Source organism: Mytilus californianus, unplaced genomic scaffold (assembly GCF_021869535.1).
Source record: "Mytilus californianus isolate M0D057914Y unplaced genomic scaffold, xbMytCali1.0.p SCAF_8, whole genome shotgun sequence".
NCBI lineage: Eukaryota > Metazoa > Mollusca > Bivalvia > Mytilida > Mytilidae > Mytilus > Mytilus californianus.
The window spans coordinates 28,290,668-28,314,470 of NW_026262734.1; the positions used below are offsets into that span (position 1 = coordinate 28,290,668).

At 32.1% G+C, this 23,803-nt stretch overlaps 2 protein-coding genes and 1 long non-coding RNA gene across 6 annotated transcripts in view; all 3 read right to left on the bottom strand.

The window, feature by feature from the left end:
- LOC127712577 (rab5 GDP/GTP exchange factor-like) overlaps nt 1-23,803 on the bottom strand; it is a 49,904-nt gene that overhangs the window by 4,878 nt on the left and 21,223 nt on the right. For 2 of the 4 annotated variants that reach the window (XM_052219084.1, XM_052219085.1), the window contains exons 3-6: nt 22,780-22,898; nt 14,448-14,474; nt 8,080-8,340; nt 524-751 (exon numbers count right to left, since the gene is read on the bottom strand). In XM_052219084.1, coding sequence (XP_052075044.1) covers nt 524-751; nt 8,080-8,340; nt 14,448-14,474; nt 22,780-22,898 — 635 coding nt within the window. Of the gene's footprint in view, nt 1-523; nt 752-8,079; nt 8,341-11,910; nt 12,057-14,447; nt 14,475-22,779; nt 22,899-23,803 lie in introns of those variants that run through there. The other 2 variants (XM_052219086.1, XM_052219087.1) reach the window with 2 other exon arrangements.
- LOC127712580 (uncharacterized) lies at nt 2,961-6,612 on the bottom strand. Its single transcript, XR_007987170.1, has 2 exons — nt 6,239-6,612; nt 2,961-4,730 (listed from the first exon to the last, which is right to left on the bottom strand). It is a non-coding gene; the product is annotated as an uncharacterized LOC127712580 (long non-coding RNA).
- LOC127712579 (uncharacterized) lies at nt 20,362-22,653 on the bottom strand. Its single transcript, XM_052219090.1, has 2 exons — nt 21,925-22,653; nt 20,362-21,348 (listed from the first exon to the last, which is right to left on the bottom strand). Exons 1-2 carry the CDS (start codon nt 22,007-22,009, stop codon nt 20,834-20,836), a joined length of 600 nt encoding a protein of 199 aa, XP_052075050.1. The 5' UTR covers nt 22,010-22,653; the 3' UTR covers nt 20,362-20,833.

A 23,803-nucleotide genomic window follows, 5' to 3' on the forward strand; every position in this document is an offset into this window, starting at 1 on the left:
TTTGGAGTTTTGTATGACGTCCATTATCACTGAACTAGTATACATATTTGTTTAGGGGCCAGCTGAAGGATGCCTCCGGGTACGGGAGTTTCTCGCTGCATTGAAGACCCATTGGTGGCTTTCGGCTGTTGTCTGCTCTATGGTCGGGTTGTTGTCTCTTTGACACATTCCCCATTTCCATTCTCTATTTTATTTCAATGTAGGTTTTAATTGAATATCAGGTGGACAAATATATGAAACTATGCTACATAGGTCTGCTGGTGGTTTAATGTTTAATATTGGTTGCAAGGTGTAATCAAACCCTACCAATTATTATTTTTAAAACAAACATGCTACCTTTTCCTTTCTTCCTTTAAAATAGTGGCATTTCGGTTCAAACAATGATCCTAATTCACAAAACTGATTAATGACTGTACTTTAAATGTCCAGTAGCAAATATTGCAAACATAAGCAGGTGATTGATAATACAAACTTGATTCTATTTCTTATTACATCAATTACATCAATACTTCTGTTTAATTACCTGTTATTGCTTTATCCACCAACTTCCTAACATTCTGATCATGTTCATTAATGGGAGTGTCTATCTGAGTAGGTGTGACCCAATGTAAACTACGTATGTGATTCTGTACATGTAAATCTTTCTGTTCGTCTTCTGTATGAGATGGACAGAACAGTGTTGCATACAATTTAACCGTCATGTAACTCTCTATATAAAACATGGCCTTGTCCAATATATCCTGGCTGTACCCTACAAAAAGAACAAAATTATTAACTCTTTATAAAACATGGCTTTGTCCAATATATCTTGGCTATAGCCTACGAAAAAGAACAAAATTATTAACTCTCTATATAAAACATGGCCTTGTCCAATGTATCCTAGCTATACCCTAGAAAAAGAACAAAATTATTAACTCTATATAAAACATGGCTTTGTCCGATATATCTTGGCTATAGCCTACAAAAAGAACAAAATTAATAATTCTCTATATAAAACATGGCCTTGTCCAATATAGCTTGGCTATAGCCTACAAAAAGAACAAAACTATTAACTCTATATAAAACATGGCTTTGTCCAATATATCTTGGCTATAGCCTAAAATAAAATGCTCCGCTGGGCGCAGCTTGATACGACCGCAGAGGTCGAACCCTGAACAGTTGTGGCAAGTATGGACACAACATTCAAGCTTGATACAGCAACGAATTTGGATTGTGATTAAATATTTGACACAGCATAGGTTTCTGACAGAGAATGAATGTGGTCTAAGAACTTAAAAAATTTTAATTTACCTATTCAAACCATATCATTATTATTTGCTTTTATATATTAATCAGAAATAACCAATTTAAAATGGAAAATTTTAAAGAAAAAAAAAAGGAAAAAAAACTAAAAAAAATCCCTCCCTCAAATTTTTTGAACCCCCTTATGATTCATCACCCCCAAACTCAATCCCAGCCTTCCCTTTGTGGTATGGTACCTTGCAGTACAATTTCAGAGAGATCCATACACTTGAACACAAGTTATTGTCTGGAAACTAGAAAAATGCTTGTTTTTAGGCCCCTTTTTGGCCCATAATTCCTTAACGTTTAGGGCAATTACCCCCAAACTCATACCCAGCTTTCCCATTGTGATATGGAACCTTGTAGTACAATTTCATAAAGATCCATACACTTACACACAAGTTATTGTCATGAAACTAGAAAAATGCTTGTTTTTTGCCCCTTTTTGGTCCCTAATTCCTAAAATTTGGAGGCAATTAACCCCAAAATCAATCACAGCATTCCCTTTGTGATATGGAACCTTGTGGTACAATGTCAGAGAGATCCATACACTTACACACAAGTTATGTCTGGAAGTTACAAAAATGCTTATTTTTGGCCCTTTTTTGGCCTCTAATTCCTCAACTGTTGGTACTATAACCCCCCAAAATCAATCCCCACCTTCCTTTTGTGGTATTGAACCTTACGGTAAAATTTCTCAGAGATCCATTCACTTAAACTAAAGTTAGAGTGCGAAAACCAATGTGTCTTCGGACGACGACGAGGACGACGCCAACGTCATACCAATATACGACCGCAAAATTTTTATAAAAAGAACAAATTATTGAGGAATGCTATAGAATACTGTTAATAAACTAATTTTTCATGAGCGTTTTATTTTCATGACTTACACAAATATAAAACTTGGATCTTCCTTTATATCAAAAAATTATGAAAATTAGAAAATAGAGAAAATAAATCGATGCAAAGTCGGCTAGGAAGAGCTTAGCAAATAAAGAGTGTGCCATGAGCACATGATAAGGCCGTTGCCAACTGGACAGTTTTCGACAATTTTTCAACTAATAAAGTTCCATAACTCCACAAAGTCATATCAGAAATTTATAAAAAACAAAACGGAGCTTGTTTCAATAGATATAAACAAGTCACCAAACCAAAGTTTCATGATAACTGCTAAAAGCATTTTTGAGTTATTGTCCGAAATACTGGAAAATCTCCCCTTTTCTTATGAATAAAGTCTCAATACTTCAAAACGTAAAATCAGAAATAATAAAAAATCAAAAGGGAACTTATGTCAGTTTTTTATTTCCAATCAAGGGCCTAAAGGGACATAATGACAATAATACACAATACATTCTCATTCATAACACATAAACATATCAATGGAGATAAAATTAAAACTCACATAAAGTGGATGAGATTATCATAGAATATATATCATACATATAATCATATAAAATATCACAACATAAAACTTGTTATTATTATTTTTTTTTATAAATCAATTTAGTTCTTTCAAAGTTTCATATCTTTGATTTTACTGCCATGCCAGAGTGCCAACACAAATAATGCAATCATTCTATCATTTTTTACCTCCTCAAAAATGGCTGAATGTTTTAGAATCGTACAATTTTCAACAACTGATTGTAGATGCCACAAGGGTAACAAAAGATTCTAGTACATTGATTGATCATATTTATGTCAATAATCCAATTATGGTACATGAATCACATGTGTGTAGATATGCAATTAGTGACCATTACCCTATCTGTTTAACAAGGAAAGAAGCAAATATAGGAAAAAAGAATACACACAGTACAATTACTTATAGAAATTTCAAAAATTTCAACCAAAATGAATTTTTATTAGATCTGCAAACTACACCTTTTCATAAAATTGAATTTGAAGAAAACCCCTCTGACTGTCTACAATTGTTTTATGATATGTTGAACAAAGCTTTAGATAAACATGCTCCTGTTGTTAAAAAGAGAGTTAAAAGGGACGGACAGCCTGAATGGTATAACAGTGAAATCATTTATGCTAGGAATATGAGAGATAAATATAATGCACTTGGTTTATGGAGTGAGTATAGATTTTGGAGAAATAAAACTAAACATGTCATAGATAGCTCAAAAAAGAATTATTATAAAAATATGGTAAAAGACTCCAATGACCCTAAAACTTTATGGAAATGTCTTCACAGTCTGAACCCAAAAGTTAAAAATACACCATATGAGTTAGCCACAGAAGATAACAATACAACTAAAAGTAAAAAATCAATAGCAGAAACTTTTAATAACTTTTTCACTTCCTGTGCTGAAAAATTAAGAGAACAAGGAAGTTATACACCTGTAAACAAAGCAGATTTCAGTAATCTTGGCAAATTTGTTAAAAATAAATTACATAAACATGATAAATTTTCTATACCACCAGTGATCATGAATGAGTTATTTAATGAGTTAACAAAACTTGATATAAACAAAGCATCTGGTATGGATAATATAGGACCAAAAATCCTAAGATTAAGCGCCCCTGTTATTGCATCACCTCTCACATACATATTTAACCGAATGATAGATACTGGTATATATCCTTCTTTACTGAAGAATGCTAAGGTAACACCAGTTTTCAAGGATGGTGACAAGCTTTTAGCAACAAATTACAGACCTATATCTGTTCTTCCAACTTTATCAAAATTAATAGAAAGGCATGTTTCTAATAACATGTACAAATACTTATCTAAACTTAACCTTTTACATCCTACACAATCTGGTTTCAGGCCGCAGCATTCTTGTCAAACTGCACTTATTAATATCATTGACAAATGGTTGCAAGAAATGAATGATGGAAATTTAAACCTAGCAATTTTATTAGATTTTAAAAAAGCTTTTGATTTGGTAGATCATGACATTCTTTGCTTAAAGCTTGAAATTTATGGATTTAGTGAGGCTACTGTTAGTTTTTTCAAGTCATACCTGAATAACAGAAAACAGCAGGTAAACATTTGTAATGTTTACTCTGAACAACAACATGTAAAATTTGGTGTCCCCCAAGGTTCTATACTTGGTCCTCTATTGTTTGTGCTATTTATAAACGACCTTCCCTTATGCATTGAAAATTGTGAAACAGACCTATATGCTGATGACACCACTCTTCATAAATCAGGGAAAAACATAGAAAATATACATGATGATGTTCAAGAAGATTTATACAGGGTTGAAGAGTGGTGCAAAATGAATAACATGTTCATTAATGCAAATAAAACAAAATGTTTGGTTACTGGAACAAAGCAGAAACTATCAATTCAGACTTATCAACCAAACTTAATAATAGATTCAAAAGTATTACAAAATTCTTCATGTGAAAAATTATTAGGTGTTAAAATTGACAGCACACTTAACTGGAGAAATCAAATTGACCAAGTTTGTGCTAATATATCATCCAGAATATACCTTCTTTCTAAAATAAAGACATTTTTAGATATAAATGCAAGGAAAACATATTACAATGGATATATTCTGCCCCTGATTGACTACTGCTGTATTATTTGGGGTGAATGTAAAAATGAAGGGATAGCAAGAATTTTAAAACTCCAAAAAAGGGCAGCAAGATTAATTCTAGATGCAGATCCTTTATCCCCCTCAGCCCCCTTATTTAAAAAACTTGGGTGGATGACAGTTGACAATAGAATAAAATACCACAAATATTTACTTCTATATAAATGTATGCGTATGGAAGCACCAATGTACCTAGTTCAAAAGTTTAAACTGAAATCAGATAATAATCCTTACTCCCTGAGAGGCGTCACTCAAGGTAATCTGATAGTCCCTAAGCCAAAAGCTGAGCTATTTAAGAAATCTTTTGTTTATTCTGGATCAGTGTTATGGAATGGACTACCACACAAAATGCGTAAAGCTCAAAACACTTATACTTTTAAACAAAGTATCAAGAAGTACTTAACACAGTCCTGATAAGATTATTTTTTCTACAATGTATTTGTATATTCTTTTATTTTTATTTGTATTTGATTTTTTGACTACATGTACATCTTGAACAGCCTTATATCTTATCATGTAAGTAATATTACATTGAACTAATTGACTGTAAATTAACTTTGTGTAAATATCTGTTTTTGATTGTATTGTAATTTGAATGTGAGGGCCTCAGGGAAGATTAGTTTATTGTAACTAACTGAGTTTACCCTCTTTAAATAAAGAATTTATTATTATTATTATTATAATAACATGTACAAATACTTATCTAAACTTAAACTTTTACACCCTACACAATCTGGTTTCAGGCCGCAGCATTCTTGTCAAACTGCACTTATTAATATCATTGACAAATGGTTGCAAGAAATGAATGATGGTAATTTAAACCTAGCAATTTTATTAGATTTTGATTTGGTAGATCATGACATTCTTTGCTTAAAGCTTGAAATTTATGGATTTAGTGAGGCTACTGTTAGTTTTTTCAAGTCATACCTGAATAACAGAAAACAGCAGGTAAACATTGTAATGTTTACTCTAAACAACAACATGTAAAATTTGGTGTACCCCAAGGTTCTATACTTGGTCCTCTATTGTTTGTGCTATTTATAAACGACCTTCCCTTATGCATTGAAAATTGTGAAACAGACCTATATGCTGATGACACCACTCTTCATAAATCAGGGAAAAACATAGAAAATATACATGATGATGTTCAAGAAGATTTATACAGGGTTGAAGAGTGGTGCAAAATGAATAACATGTTCATTAATGCAAACAAAACAAAATGTTTGGTTACTGGAACAAAGCAGAAACTATCAATTCAGACTTATCAACCAAACTTGATAATAAATTCAAAAGTATTACAAAATTCTTCATTTGAAAAATTATTAGGTGTTAAAATTGACAGCACACTTAGCTGGAGAAATCAAATTGACCAAGTTTGTGCTAATATATCATCCAGAATATACCTTCTTTCTAAAATAAAGAAATTTTTAGATATAAATGCAAGGAAAACATATTACAATGGGTATATTCTGCCCCTGATTGACTACTGCTGTATTATTTGGGGTGAATGTAAAAATGAAGGGGTAACAAGAATTTTAAAACTCCAAAAAAGGGCAGCAAGATTAATTCTAGATGCAGATCCATTATCCCCCTCAGCCCCCTTATTTAAAGAACTTGGGTGGATGACAGTTGACAATAGAATCAAATACCACAAATATTTACTTCTATATAAATGTATGCGTATGGAAGCACCAATGTACCTAGTTCAAAAGTTAAAACTGAAATCAGATAATAATCCTTACTCCTTGAGAGGTGTCACTCAAGGTAATATGATAGTTCCTAAGCTAAAAGCTGAGCTATTTAAGAAATCTTTTGTTTATTCTGGATCAGTGTTATGGAATGGACTACCACACAAAATGTGTAAAGCTCAAAACACTTATACTTTAAAACAAAGTATTAAGAAGTACTTAACACAGTCCTGATAAGATTATGTTTTCTACAATGTATTTGTATATTCTTTTATTTTTATTTGATTTTTTGACTACATGTGCATCTTGAACAGCCTTATATCTTATCATGTTAGTAATATTACATTGAACTAACTGTAAATTAACTATGTGTAAATATCTGTTTTTGATTGTATTGTAATTTGTATGTGAGGGACTCAGGGAAGATTAGTTTATTGTAACTAACTGAGTTTACCCTCTTTAAATAAAGAATTTATTATTATTATTATTATTATCATATAGTTTATATATATATATATATATACACTATTCACCAAAGTTTCATGAAAATTGTTCAACACATTTTTGAGTTATAGTCAGAAAAGTGGAATAATCCTGCATTTTTTATGGATAAAATCCCACAACTCGGAAGCTTAAAATCGAATATTTATAAAAATGGAAAGGGAGCTTACATTAACAAATATAAACAATTCACCAAAGTTTCATAAAATTTGGTGAAAGTGTTTTTGAGTTACTGTCGGACATGTTGACAACGGACAGAGGGACAACAGTATAACATAATATGTTCCATAAATGGGCGTATAAAAAAATAATGTATCTGTGAAAATAAATTGGTTTACAGTATCTAAATTAAACATCATACAACAGTTAAAGTACAGAGACAACAGAGATAAAGTAGATATAGTAAAACAGTCTCTTTGTTTGCACAAATTTTGCATACTTAAAATAGTTACTTTAGGGTATTCCTTATTATGTAATAATCACTAATATGATGAAAGATATGAGGTCAGAGAGACAATAATCCACAATTATTCTAGACAGCAAACATACTCCTTAACTACACAAGAGAAGATAACTTCTGACAAATTTTGCTTTAGATAACTCTGTTTTAAGTAATCTAATTCAAAACTTTTCACTTTGAAAGTTCAGAGAAGATTTTTTAAAAATGGCCAATCATATATATAATTAAAAATTCCCTCTGGTAACCATACTTTTCATCAAATCTAACCAAATGACGACCCTCTGCAGAGGACCTTACATAAAGTATTTTTAACAAGGTTTAAATTTTAAAGAGTAGTTTCATAAGGAAATGTTAATTTTATTTTCCTTAGGGTTCATTGGAAAATTTAATACAAAATAAATTTTAATTGTTTTTTTGTTTGTTTTGAAAAGGTTCTATATCTCTTTGTTTTGTTTTTTTTAGCTTATGTATATATAAACTTAATTATGACTAAAAAGATGCATTCGTACCCCTAGAACACACCTGCGCATAGTTCCCATTTGATAAGTTGATGTTTGTTTCATGTTTACTCATTCAGTTCCACAATTATCCCTACCTTTATACAATGCATTATTTGCCATTCTATCCAACAGTGTTTGGTAGAAGTCCTGTACAACTTCTGACATTTCTTCTACTGGAGCTTCAGTTATTGTTCCCATCTTGTCCACAATGGCTTTAATATGTTTAGACACATCTACAGCCGTGTTCTTACGTAGAGTCTGCAAAAATTTGGCGAACTCTGCGCCAACTTGTTGAGTATCTGTGTTAAGTGGTCTACCAGTCACTGGTTTCGAAGTCTTCTCTTGAGTTTGACTCTCTGTAACGGAAAAAAAAAATTAATTACAAAGATGAATGGGAATACATACATTGTAGTGACGACGATAAAAATGTCAATAAAAAATCTCAAGTTTTGAGGCCAAAACTCCAGCTGAAAATTTTCAAATCTCCAGTGGTGACTTAACAACTCTGTCACACGTCTACATTGAACATGCTTTGATTTTTATCATCATCCCAATTCGGTGAATGTTTTAATTTTGGCTGTGAGGATTGCATACTTTTTCAAAGCAAAACCAAAATTTGTAAACTTACCATCACATGAATATATATATTCTGAGGTGCATGTATACACATTAGTTACTTGAATATTAATAACAACATATTCATCCATTTCAAAATTTATACTTTTTTGTATTTTCCAGTTTCCATCAAAAGTATAAAAATACATGTGTCAGATTTTCCAAGGATAGTTTGAAAGACCAATTTACAAGTTTAATGGTCAGTCTTTTTTTTGTTTTAACAGATTCAAAGGAAGTTTTGTATTGATCTACAGAGACATACAAAGAGGTGTGATGATGCAATTATTTCCAACAGCTGACATTCTAAATCAAAGTTCACATGAGGGTCAACAAAAATAACAGGTCTTGACCAGCATTTAATTCTGAATTGTTTCATTATTGACAAATGATTGTTTAACCAAATATCTAAAAACAATTCACTCTAAATTATTTCCAGAGTTTTGAAACACTAACTAAAGTTTTAAAAAATACACAATCATTGAAATAATTAAGCAAAAACCCTGTAATAACAAGTCTCCCTAAGGGTGCCCCATACTTGTACAAAAGCGACAGGTGATCTGCACATAACCTACCTGAGGCCAAAGAATTAAATGGGTGATCTTGGGCAATATGACATAATTAAATCTTATCATATTTTTAATTCATTGTAAACATTAAATTTAAGTATGGTACAGTCTGGGACAGTTTTGTTACTTGCATAACATTTATGTCATGTTAAATTGGAAGTAAACAAAATGAATTAGGTTTTGTAATTTCATTTTCAATACATAATTTCCTTATTATCTCTTTTTTATATTCTAATCATGATAATGTTTAATATATTTTTCACTGTTATTCACAACTCGTCTTAGAGAAAAAATAAAAACATGTTTAAAGAATTCACAGTCCATTTTTCATGTTATTTAATTACAAATTTCCTAATTATGGATCAGCGAAACCTACACAAATCTAGAAAAAAGACAAATAATAATGATATCTGACAGATTAATGTTTTAACAAATTAACTCCCCTTTGTATATTATTCTGGCCACAGACCACAATTAAATTCTCTATTAGTTCTTTATAACGTTTTGTTTCATTAAAAAAAATGCTCCGGTTCTTTTTGTCAAATATTTTGTGTGTGGTACTAGTCCAAACATATATCAAACATTCAGAAATATCGCTCCCCAGCATCTTACAATTCTAGCCAATACACATCCATACCCCTATGGACAAGTCAAGAGATGTTCCGAAAACTGTAAATATCACCTTTTTGCACCTGGCCTAATTACTCTTTCCATATCAAAATCAGTTAAAATACAACATCCAAAAGTTTATTTCACCTCTCTTCTTTCATTTCCATCCAAAAAAATCTAAGAAATGAGTGAGGAAGGGAAAGAAAAAAAATTAAGAAAAAATACACTCTAATTAAAAGGAACTATATTCGTGGACAACGAAAAGCGGGATCATTAATTGTGGTCTTTGGCCTATTAGGGGTCTAAACCTTGACCAATTCTAATAAAACTTGGTATGATTTAAGCTTAGTGTACTATGAAACAGTTTACAAAGTTTCAAAGCCATATGATACCAATTATAAAAATTGTGGCATTTTTTATATCTGAACTTTGGGTGCTGAATTGTGGCGTTGAATTAGAATAATTTCAACTATCAAATTTGGGCTTCTAAAAACCAAAATATACCAAAACTTACACTTTTTAATGTCTCTATGTATAAGTTATCACCTATTAAAAGCAACAGATAGCATACTTCATGTTTCAGACTTATAAAAAATGGCCAGAAGTAAATTTCATATGGGCCTGTGCCAAAAAATAGAGGTTTTCAAATGAAGTGAGGCCTTATATGCAATGTAATATTTTTCACTTACCACAATTTTCTGAAGTTGCTAAGTTATAAAAAAACCTTTTACATGTTATAAATGTACTTTTAATGGAAATATAAGTTTCAAATAGCAGAACACATGTGAATAAAATGGTCTTCAGCAATGTCAAGCTTAAAAAAACAGGTTGTCAATTTAGGTCGTTCCCCACATTTGCATATTAAAAAGCATATAAATGATATGGGAGATGAAGATATGCTTCTTTTTGCTCAAATCTTTGCTCAGATATGATAAAACATGAAGCCTGGATGTAACAAGACTGTCACTTTCAACTATATATGTAGACAGTATGATCTAATGCAAAGTTATTTACTTTACTTTTTAAAACCGGCATGAAATTTCAGCCTCAAAAGGCCAATATTTTAACCACTAGCTATCAAACAAAAGAAAATAAAGGTAGTCTGTGAAACAGACAAGGTCAAACAACCAGTAATAAGTGCTTTTGATACAGTTTCAGTGAAATCTGCTAAAAGGAATTCAACTTGTATGTGCATAGAACCTCATTTTTCACTTGCTTCATACTGACCGTTAGACTAGGACCATTAAAGCAGCACATTTTGCACTCTTATTCTGATTTTATCTACTTTTTTTGTATGTTTAGTGTTCAAAAATGAGTTAAACATCTACATTAGATACCACAAACACAAGTAGAAAATCAGAAAAACCTGTGAGAGAGAAAGTAAGCATGCTACTTTTGTAAAAATATTGAAACAACTGAAAAAGTTCAATTTTGGGCATGTAGGCTGAAATGTCACTTTTTTACAAAATTTCTATCAAATAAAAGTGGAAATCATTTATTCTCATGTAGTTTGACAAATTAATATAATTATATCATTCAGGGAAGTTGTCAAAGTACAAATTCAATATTTCCTGAATTTCACCTCTTAGGCCACAGACCACAATTAAATTCTCTATTAGTTCTTTATAACGTTTTGTTTCATTAAAAAAAATGCTCCGGTTCTTTTTGTCAAATATTTTGTGTGTGGTACTAGTCCAAACATATATCAAACATTCAGAAATATCGCTCCCCAGCATCTTACAATTCTAGCCAATACACATCCATACCCCTATGGACAAGTCAAGAGATGTTCCGAAAACTGTAAATATCACCTTTTTGCACCTGGCCTAATTACTCTTTCCATATCAAAATCAGTTAAAATACAACATCCAAAAGTTTATTTCACCTCTCTTCTTTCATTTCCATCCAAAAAAATCTAAGAAATGAGTGAGGAAGGGAAAGAAAAAAAATTAAGAAAAAATACACTCTAATTAAAAGGAACTATATTCGTGGACAACGAAAAGCGGGATCATTAATTGTGGTCTTTGGCCTTCTCTGGAGTCATTTTTTCTTAAATTGTTCACACATTCTTATATATATCAATCATATATATATAATTTAAGAAATAACAATAAAATCAGACATAGAAAACTTTACCCTTGAAAAAAACTATAGTCTTCATTTTCCTCCAAGAATATCAATTACAAATTATTCATATAATGAAAAACTGTTCTAATGTTGAAACCATTGATAAATATTCAGTGTTAACTTATAAGGATTATGTAAAAACTATACTTGACTTTTGAACAACGCATAAAATGCTTGTAATAATCACATGAAATTGAGTGTACTGGAAATTAGAATTACAATCACATGACCAACTGTTACCAGCAAATTATTGATTATGATTTGACATTTTTAGAGACATACATTTTTACATTTTTAATATCAACATTTGCTTTATAAATGTAATTTTGCTGATATAAGAGTGAAATGAGCTTTCAAAATTAGACGAAAAATTGGAGAAAGATAGCTAATATATGATATAACTGAATAATAAAATCAAAACTTGGAAAAAAGGGGGAGGATCTCATGAGCAATATTCTCTTACTCTGCCTTTCAGATGAAAATTATAGAAATTACAGTATAAATTTAATAATAAATGCAAACTTTTAGTCTCCAGCACCTGAAAAAAGTTATTCCAGAGATGTGCTGTAGATAACACAACACACAGTAATCATACCATACATCTTATATGATATATGTACTACAAGGTTTCAGTATCAAACTTTCCTTAAATTAAATATTGAAATATTTTGAGAATGATGTATGAGAATAAACCAGTAAGGGAGTGATACTATTATTATACTGAATAGTGAATTATAGATTGTACATGTATGCTTTTATTAAAGATATACATGTTATACAAAAATAATTTCTCCTGATTTTTAAAAATAACAGAAGATGTATTCAGGGTCTTATTTAGTCTACACAACATGGCTAAATGCACACTTAAATAGCTTAACTTGACAAAAAAAAGTAGTTTTAAATTTCAGCAAGTTATTTCTTTTAAGTTTTTTTTGTGTCAGCATAGGAGGCAATTCAATAAATGCCATTCCAAATTGACATCTATATAAAAATAAATTAGTAAAATTTTTGGTTTTTTTTAAAAATAAATGAGGAATGTGGCCATGGGACACAGATGATGCCCCCACTTGCATATCATATTAAGTTATAAAGGGAAATAACTGAAGAACAGTAAAAGTGATGCTACCAAAATTTGTACTTGATCTGAGTTTTGTAGTAATAAGTATTGTGTATAAGTTTCATAAGATTTGGTTGAGGCAAACTTAAGTAAGAGAACGGAAACGAAAAATTCAGAATTTTTTCCGTTTGTAAAGGGCATAACTCTGGAATGGTTAAAGTGACACCACCAAAATTCAAACTTGATCTGTATTTTGTGGTAATCAGCATTGTGTATAAGTTTCATTACATTTGGTTGAGGCAAACTTAAGTTAGAGAACAGAAACAAAAAATTCAGCAATTTTTTTCCATTTGTAAAGGGGCATAACTCTAGAACAGTTAAAGTGACACCACCAAAATTCAACCTTGATCTGTATTTTGTTGTAATAAGCATTGTGTATAAGTTTCATAACATTTGGTTGAGGCAAACTTAAGTTAGAGAACGGAAAGGAAAAATTCAGCAATTTTTCCATTTGTAAAGAGGCATAACTCTAGAACGGTTAAAGTGACACCACCAACATTCAAACTTGATCTGTATTTTGTGGTAATAAGCATTGTGTATAAGTTTCATTACATTTGGTTGAGGCAAACTAAAGTTAGAGAACGGAAACCAACTATGGGACGTACATACGGACGGACGAACGTACGTACGGATGGAAGTACAGACGGACAAGGATAAAACTTAATGCCCCCTCCGCTACGGCGGGGGCATAAAAACAATTTTAAGAATTATTTTACCTCTGTGAAGCAAAAGTTGTGATTATTTACAATTTTTTCTATTGTTTAGGTTTTATGGCAACATCTAAATCATCTTAGTTCTGTTGATATAACATTGATAATTCCTTTTTTTTTCAATCTCTTGATTTGATTACAATAGTTTGCCAAATGCACGAGTCATCCTCAACAGGACTATTAGGTAGTTTAGACCTGTAATTAACTCCAAGACCCTTATTTAAAATAAGAAGATTTTTTGATGTGTAAAAGTTAGCTCCCATATTCTTTTTTTTTTTATCTTAAAACAAATCAAAAAATTTTATGAACAAAAATATGATAGAATATGCCTTCGTTTAAGCTTAAATTCGTTCCTACAAATTATATTTTTATATTATCTGAGAAAAAAGATGGATATAAGTTAGTAACTTTCATTGGACAATATTGTTGTTTTTACTTCACTTTTCATTATTTATACAGACAAAACATGAAGACCGACGACTGTGTCCTAACTAGTAAGACTAAAATATGATAAATACTCATATAAAATCATACACAATTTTTTTAGTAATTCAGTATTTGTAATATCAATCACATGCATTTAATTAATACAGCAGGATTAAATTTTTATTTTAATATAAAACATACACTTATATAGTAATACAATGAGGATATATAAAGAAAAAAATATTGAGGATTTTACATGCACTTATACATGTACCATGTGTGTATACCATTACCTTTTGTTGGCCATCTAAATCTTAATTCTAAAATTAATGGAATTTTCAGAATAAGTAAGGAATAAATGTAAGTGTATCATCTTGACATGTCACTTATGTCCCTCTCCCCTAAAACACATCATCCTGAATACTCAGTCTAAGAGGTTTGGGAACACATATTATAAGTACATTGTACATCAATCATGATTCTGGCTTTCCAAATGAAATCCAGCAGATGTAACAACTATTAAGGCCATTTTTCAATAAGATTGATTGATTGTGTTTAACACCACTTTCAACACTGGGTTATATCATGGTGGTCAGTTTTTATTGGTGGAAGAAGCCCGAGTTCCCAAAGAGAGCATGACCTTCAGCAAGAAATCTGGCATCCTGGTCAATTAAGATCAGAGAAGAACACATCTTGCTGAAGCAGGCTTTCGAACACACAACCTCAGTGATGACAAGTAAACGATCACTATAGATGAACTCCTTAAACCACTTGGCCAAGGAAGCCCTTTTTCAATTTGAAATAATCCTACAAAGTGAATAAGGCTTGCAAATACAGCCAAGGATTATCATTGCTCGAAGGCATAAATGGCTTTCATAATGAAAAGTTTTGAAACTGAAAATACCTTAACAGGTTAACATCAACGTTTTAGGCATTTCCATTATAATGAATCCCTGATAACACTAAAGATTGCAAAAAATTAAAATATTTACGAGCATTTTAAAAAGTCAGCATTCTAAGCTTCAGAAATACAAACTTCGTATTTTGGAAACTACTTAAGAATGTTAGGCTCCTCAAACAGTGGTGTTTTACATCTAGCAGAAATAGCAGTCTGTGAAACAGTGGATCAATACTGTAAATTCAGAAATTATTGCGTGCATTTATTATTGCGATTTTGTCATTTTAGACTAAAATGCGATTTTAATTTTTGCGATATTGAGAAAAAGCCTGTTTAATTCATATAAAAAATTTCAAAATGCGAGTTTAAATTATTGCGATTATAACCCTGTCGCAAATATTCACAATAATAAAAACGTCGCAATAATTTCTGAATTTACAGTATGACATGTACATTAATGAAGAAATGAAAATTAACTGAACATATTGTATAACTTTAAAATTAATAGAAATTAATCTTTACCAGTATGCTACAAATATCTATGAAACATGGCAAACAACAGCTTTTTGGCATAAAACATATAATTTTATCAAAACTTGAATTAAAATATCCCCTTTACAACCAAGGCTTCCAAAACGGTCATATATTCCGGACATTTGTATAATGTCCGGTAAAAGTCCGGCTTGGCAAAGCACGAAATGGTCAACTACTTTTTAGATTTCAAGGCTTTCTTAAGAGACGGTCATTTTAACATAATTCGCGATCTTTTTGACCCAACCTTTTGCCTTTAACAGCCACACATTTCCGGTCATAAAAGTGACATGATCATTAAGTACTATCAAAACAACCCCTACTTTAATACCTTCACATTTTAATCAAGGCTAATTAGTTGTCGAACAGCTGAAATTTACCTGTTCAGGTGACAGGTAAACTATTTTGAACCGGACATTGATCGGTCTATTCAAAGTTATTTTCTTACATTTCACCGGTTTGCATCTAATTAATTTAGTCAAAAAGATTTAAATTATCAGAAATACATTTACAAATAAGATTTGATGAAAAAATTAAAGAGGTGAAAATGAAAAATCGTCATAACCACGTTGTTTGAACCAGAGACATGTCTCTGTTTGAACTAGTACATGTGTGCGCATGTGCATGTGCGCAGGTGTGAAATTAAATTATGCATCCTAATTTCTTAAAAAAATGCTTAAATTGTCATTGATACCTTTATCTCACGTTTATTTCGAATACTTTCTTGAAGAAATAACGTAGAATGAGCTACTTACACTCATTCATGCTTTGCAAACGTACACGGAATTTACGTATCCGTCTCTGGTCTATGTTTTACCATTGTCAAGATAACATCCGGTTTCAGATTAAAAACGAAAGTAAAGTTTTTGACTACGTTATTTTGCACAAATAAAGAGTCTAAGCAGATATAAGTACGCTGATGTTCCACACTTCGGATGATGCACTGCCAATTTAACAGTTTACGTCAGAACTTCGAATTTGAATCAAAGAAAGTTTAATATCGTTTTTTTTAAATATCATTCATTGGGATGGCCAACTCGGCAACTGATTACCATAATTGCCTTTTGTTTATTTAGTCTTAAGGGATTAAAATCGGGATAATATAAATCAAAGCACGAAAGCGCTGTAAAGGCAGTCAATTACAGGTTGTGTGTATTTTAAGTCCAGTTATATCATTATCTTGCATAGTACAGTGTACTTATCAGAGGTGGCTTTCAGTATTTAAGATTTAGAGTTCTCTAATGATATTGAATAAGTTTTATGAATGTCATATTCTGAGCACTATATGAAGGCGATTGTTCTCACTTGTTTATGAACTAGTGCATTATGTCCAGTTTGTACCTTTTTTATCTATGTTTATAGTCAAATTAGTTATCAAAGGTACCAGGATTATAATTTAATACGCCAGACGTGTGTTTCGTCTACATAAGACTCATCAGCGACGTTCAGATCAAAATAGTAACAAAGCCAAACAAGTACAAAGTTGAAGAGCATTGAGGACCCAAAATTCCCAAAAGTTGTGCCAAATACGGCTAAGGAAATCTATTCCTTGGATAAGAAAATCCTTAGTTTTTTCATTGGCAATCATAACACATCTCCTTATTTATATAATGATCTATATTCAACGACCTCAGGTACAAAAAAAATGTATGTAACTAAACTATGATGGGAAACCTTTGACTTCTTTCTTTATATAAACTTTTGATTTGGTACCATAGAACTATGTAGAGTAAATGTACATTGCAACATGTCAACTCTTTCAACTCCAAGCAAAATTATATTTCCAAGCATAAAGTAATTTATGAATGAAATAAAATGCTCCGCTGGGGCGCAGCTTGATACGACCGCAGAGGTCAAACCCTGAACAGTTGGGGCAAGTATGAACAGAACATTCAAGCTTGATTCAGCACTGAATTTGGATTGTAATTAAATATTTGACACAGCATAGGTTTCTGACACAGAATGAAAGTGGTCTAAGATACTTAAAAAAATTTAATTTACCTATTCAAACCATATCATTATTATTTGCTTTTATATATAAATCAGAAATAACCAATTTAAAATGGAAAATTTTAAAGAAAAAAAGTTTGAACCCCCTTATGATTCATCACCCCAAAACTCAATCCCAGCCTTCCCTTTGTGGTATGGTACCTTGCAGTACAATTTCAGAGAGATCCATACACTTGAACACATGTTTTTGTCTGGAAACTAGAAAAATGCTTGTTTTTTGGCCCCTTTTTGGTCCCAAATTCCTAAACATTTAGGGCAATTACCCCCAAACTCAAAGCCAGCTTTCCCTTTGTGATATGGAACCTTGTAGTACAATTTCATAAAGATCCATACACTTACATACAAGTTATTGCCATGAAACTAGAAAAATGCTTGTTTTTTGCCCCTTTTTGGCCCCTAATTCCTAAAATTTGGAGGCAATTACCCCCAAAATCAATCCCAGCATTCCCTTTGTGATATGGAACCATGTGATACAATGTTAGAGAGATCCATAGACTTACACACAAGTTATTGTCATGAAACTAGAAAAATGCTTCTTTTTGGCCCCTAATTCCTAAAATTTGGAGGCAATTACCCCCAAAATCAATCCCAGCATTCCCTTTGTGGTATGGTACCTTGCAGTACAATTTCAGAGAGATCCATACACTTGAACACAAGTTATTGTCTGGAAACTAGAAAAATGCTTATTTTTTAGCCCCTTATTCCTAAACTTTTTGGGCAATTACCCCCAAACTCAATTCCAGCTTTCCCTTTGTGATATGGAACCTTGTAGTACAATTTCATAAAGATCCATACACTTACACACAAGTTATTGCCATGAAACTAGAAAAATGCTTGTTTTTTGCCCCTTTTTGGCCCCTAATTCCTAAAATTTGGAGGCAATTACCCCCAAATTCAATCCCAGCATTCCCTTTGTGATATGGAACCTTGTGATACAATGTCAGAGAGATCCATAGACTTGCACACAAGTTATTGTCATGAAACTAGAAAAATGCTTGTTTTTTTCCCCTTTTTGGCCCCTAATTCCTAAAATTTGGAGGCAATTACCCCCAAAAATCAATCCCACCATTCCCTTTGTGATATGGAACCTTGTGGTACAATGTCAGAGAGATCCATACACTTACACACAAGTTATGTCTGGAAGTTACAAAAATGCTTATTTTTGGCCCCTAATTCCTTAACTGTTGGTACCATAACCCCCAAAATCAATCCCCACTTTCCTTTTGTGGTATTGAACCTTATTTGAAATTTCATTGAGATCCATTCACTTAAACTAAAGTTAGAGTGCGAAAACTAATGTGTCTTCGGACGACGACCATGCCAACGTCATACCAATATACGAGTATATAATACGACCACAAAATTTTTTTTGCGGTCGTATAAAAAGGAGTTCTTAATTAAGAAATAAACTGATTCGCTGAGCGCAGCTGGATACACCCGCAGAGGTACTACCCTGAACAGCTGGGGCAAAAATGGACACAATATTCAAGCTTGATACAGGTCTGAATTTGGATTGTAATTAAATATTTGACATATTATAGTTTCTGAATAAATGTAGTCAATGAACTTGAAATCGGTTATATGAATTGAATTTATATTCAATTAAAGATTTCTTGCTGTTGTGCAATACACTGTGCTGTTGTGCAATACTTAATAAATCTGTTGCCAGACTATAAACAAATAAAGTTCAATTTCTTCTCAATGTCATATTTGAAATTTATGAAAATCAATAGGGAGATTACATCAATAGCTATAAATAATTCACCAAAGTTTCATGTGAACTGCTTAAAGCAATTTTGAGTTGTTGTCCAAAAACTGGAAAATCCCCCCTTTTTTAATGAATAAAACCCCATAACTCAGAAATGTAAAATCTAAAATTTATAAAATTCTAAAGGGAGCTTACGGATTGATAATTTAGTCTTAGATGCAAGATTTTTTTATCAGTTGTTAGTGGCTTTGAACTAGCTGTCAGTAACTGCGAGTACTCTCAGATTTGTACTTAGTGTCTTTTTGTTGTTTGGATGTACAACTACCCAACCACGTCCACTTGTATTTATCCATCTGATGAGTTTAGCCTCTTTCAACTGATTTTTATAGTTCTTTCTTATATTGTACTGTTACACCACTGTACCAGGTTAGGGGGAGGGTTGGGATCCCGCTAACATGTTTAAGCCCGCCACATTCTGTATGTACATGTATGTGCCTGTCCCAAGTCAGGAGCCTATAAAAGTGTAATTCAGTGGTTGTTGTTTGTTTATGTGTTGCATATTTGTTATATTTGTTCATTTTTTTACATAAAATAGGCCGTTAGATTTCTTGTTTGAATTGTTTTACATTGTCATTTCTGGGCCTTTTATAGCTGACTGTGCAGTATGGGCTTTGCTCATTGTTGAAGGCCGTACCGTGACCTATAGCTGTTAATTTCTGTGTCATTTGGTCTCTTGTGCATGTGTGGAGAGTTGTCTCATTGGCAATCATACCATATCTTCTTTTTTATATTTACATCAACAGATATAAAAAATTCACCAAAGTCAAGGTGAGACAACAAAACTTAGTTGTAAGATCTCTGAAATTTTTTACAGGGTACGAGTTTTTCTCATTGTTGGAGATTGTACGGTGACAGTAACACCTGTAACTGCTTAAACCCATTTCTTATGCACTTTAGTTTGATAAACTCACTGAATATCATACCACATCTCCTTATTTTTATATGCATTACAATTTACATGTGCATGGAATTGTAAATATATATATATATCAGAACAAAATTCATTGCGTCACTTTTATTTATGCATCCTTTGGCACAATACAAGTTCTAAAATTACACAACATAAAACAACTAAATGTTATTTCAGATGAAAGTTTTGTTTCAGTTCCATTCATAGGATTTATTAGAATTTTGTATGTTTTGCCAAGTCCAATTATTCGCTCTATGTGACATAGAGACATAGTTGACTAAACCACCAGGTGTCGAACATTCAAGAATTTTCAGTGTTTCTGTTTTTATTTGATGAAAAGGTTGCCTGAGCTCTAGGAGCTTTAGGTTTTATCACAGGATATTCTGTGCTGTCAATAATAATCCAAGTCGTAGGAAACTTTAATTTGAAGTTGGATGGTGAAAAATACCTGACTAAACCACTAGATGGCCAAGTGTTAGCCTCACACCACTGTTTAGACATAAAAACAATCCATGTATACACAATATTCTGAACACTAGATTCAATCTAGAATCTAGACAGTTCAAAGTTGGTTGTATGATGCCTCAATTTCATCAAAGTCATAAAAAAACTGATTTTCAACTGACACCCTATCAATTTGAAAATATGTGTATCTCAAACAATAAGCTGCTGGACCAAGAGTGGTCAAAACAAATAAAAATTTAGTATACAACTCTAAACCGGTATAAAAATGCATGGCTGTGTCAAGTGTCTTCATTTCAAAATTCTCTGCGGAAAACATAGGCATTGATGGTGTTTGTGTAATTCCATCTGTGAAGCTCAACATTAGCTCGGCAGTTGGTGGTGGACAGTCATAAATCCTTTCTGCAGTATGAATGACTTCTTCAGGAAAACCAACTTTACAATCAAAACTTTCCTCTAGATTTTTACTACAATATTCATCAAGTTTAGTTCTTTTGTTTTCACAGGAAACTGCCCTGATTTTTCTTTTTGCGGACGATTCAGTCTCTTGCTTGGTCCAGGAAAATAGGCTGGGAATTGCAGTAGACTTAAGTCTCTGTATGGTGGGTTTGCGCCCTGAAAAAGGTTATAAAACATTAGTTTTTTTATAATTAAATGAACTTCCATTAGCAATGTATACTTTGTACTACCTGGCGAAATATTAACTGGATTTATTCATTACAATCTGGATAAAACTATGTTTGCCTGATTCAATGTATGTTATGTAAATCCAAAGGACAAACAATGAGAGACTTATGCAACAAACGTACATTGTTTGTACCTAAATAACTATAATATAGATGAGAGCATGTCATTGTTTTGTTCCTGTTAACATTGTCATTGATATTTTTCAAGAAAGTCTATGACTATGAGGCATAGCTTATGCATTCCTGTCATTACTACATTAGCATAATTACTGCTAAAATAATTCTCAGTATGATATACCTCTTGTAAGAAATCATTATAATTGTAGCAATCACCAAAAAATCTCAAACAGATCACATTGAATCGTAATCCAAAAAATTATGACGTCTTGAATTACCCACCCCCTTTTATTCTAAAACGATAATTGCGGTTGTAAACAGACTTTGGTTTATTCGCATGGAGATTACATATATAACTATATATTTCACAAAGAAAATAGAGTTTTACCATGAATAGTTTCCTGCACGTAGTCTTTTTCAGTAAAACGTGCCTTGCAAACAACAGCTGATTGAGATGGACTCCACGATATCATCGTGTTCTCGTCCAATCTGCGTATGGGCCATGGCGTTGATCCAACTTTTCCTTCTTTTTAAGTCATTTGGAAATGCATGTCCTCCTCTTAAATGACATCCAGGTACACAACAACAAGTACTTGGCATCGTTAATTAAGAATATAACTGAAATAGTTGCACAGTGCAGAAACCGGAAGAAGAGGAACAGGATCCGCTACCACGGCGCCACCTATTCAGGAACGATAATTTGCTACTTTATATAACTGCGAAAATAACGTTAGACGGGTTCACGTGCATAAACAGAAATGCGCTTTAAATTGTATAATATAATTCATGTTCAGTCGACCTTTAATTATTATATCAACGACTGAAATGATTTATAAACATCTAGATTGCAGATAACACTCGAAATTAACCCGAGCTCTTTCCACACGGAATTCAAATAATTCTAGTTTGTCAATCGGTTGACTGCTTATAATGCAAAATACTAATATATCTAAAGTTTTTAAAACTAACAAAACACAATGATCGTTTCTCTATTTCCCAATGTAAATGAAATGAAACAAAAAACATTTTATATCGCAATAAGAAGAGGAGAGAATTCAACATTTCCGGATCTACTTGGAGTCTAATGACCCCCCACGTAGATAAGTTGGATATCGCGGAAGGAAGGATTAACCCGGCAACTAGAAAGGCATTAAAGCACTGCCTTTAAAAATGTCCGGCTGGCTAAAAATGATTTTGGAAGCCCTGTTTACAACCCTCAATAAACTTTTTATCTTTGACTAACCTTTAGATGGTCCTTTCCTAAATATGGACTTAACTGTGTGTGACCGTTTGTTTGTTTGTTGGGTCTTCTTCTCTGCAAACTTAGAAAATGACGGTGGAACCTCTTCTAATGATGGTTTGCTGAAAAATGAGAAAAAAAACTTTAATACCTATAAAGAAGTTTGGGTGTTAACATCCATGTTTTACTCTGAAATTTAAACATTAAATATGACTATTACTTATTATCTCTCAAATATATGTTAAATATTACAATTATACTACATGCTCAAATTATTGAATATTAATAAAAGAAGATGTTGGATGTATGCATCAATGAGACAGCAACCCAATGACAAAAATATTCAAAATACTTTCAGAGTGTAACACACAGTCCTCAACAACAGATAGGTGTCATTACCACACATCAAGTCCCTAATCATTGCAATTCTATAAAAGCTGTGAATTAATTCAATAGAAAAAACCAAAGATGTGCCACCAAAACCAAAATCTCTAAAAACTATAATTATCAAAACATGACACAGGACAACCAACAATGAGGCCCCTAATTTGGGACAGGCAATAGAAAATGTTATGGCAGTCTGTGCCAAACTCTTTTGGTTTCTGTCTGACATTCGGTCAGACATTGTTGAAAGTTTTGTCTGACCGAACAGATTTTTGTCTGTCCAAATTTTTTTTTTTTTTTATTTTTTGAGCTTATTGTGTTGTTTATGTTTTAAATGTACTGTGTTGTTTTATGATGATATTCATTATTGAATTTTCTCTCTGGTCTGTGCTCCTCATATTTTTGTCATGATTGCTTCCTTCATCAGTCAGGTTACGTTTCAAGGGATAGCCCCTTGAACATACTTCAGAGTAAACAGTTTACAAATAAGTTTTCATTTCTATCGATCTGTTCGCACGCATAACAAAATACAATAAGTCAAAGAACCGAGTCTGACAAGGTTGGGCGGTAAATACTGCCCCTGGTATTTACTGCCCCGGACAATACTCCTCAAGTGGTCAATACTGGCAAATACTGGTCGATT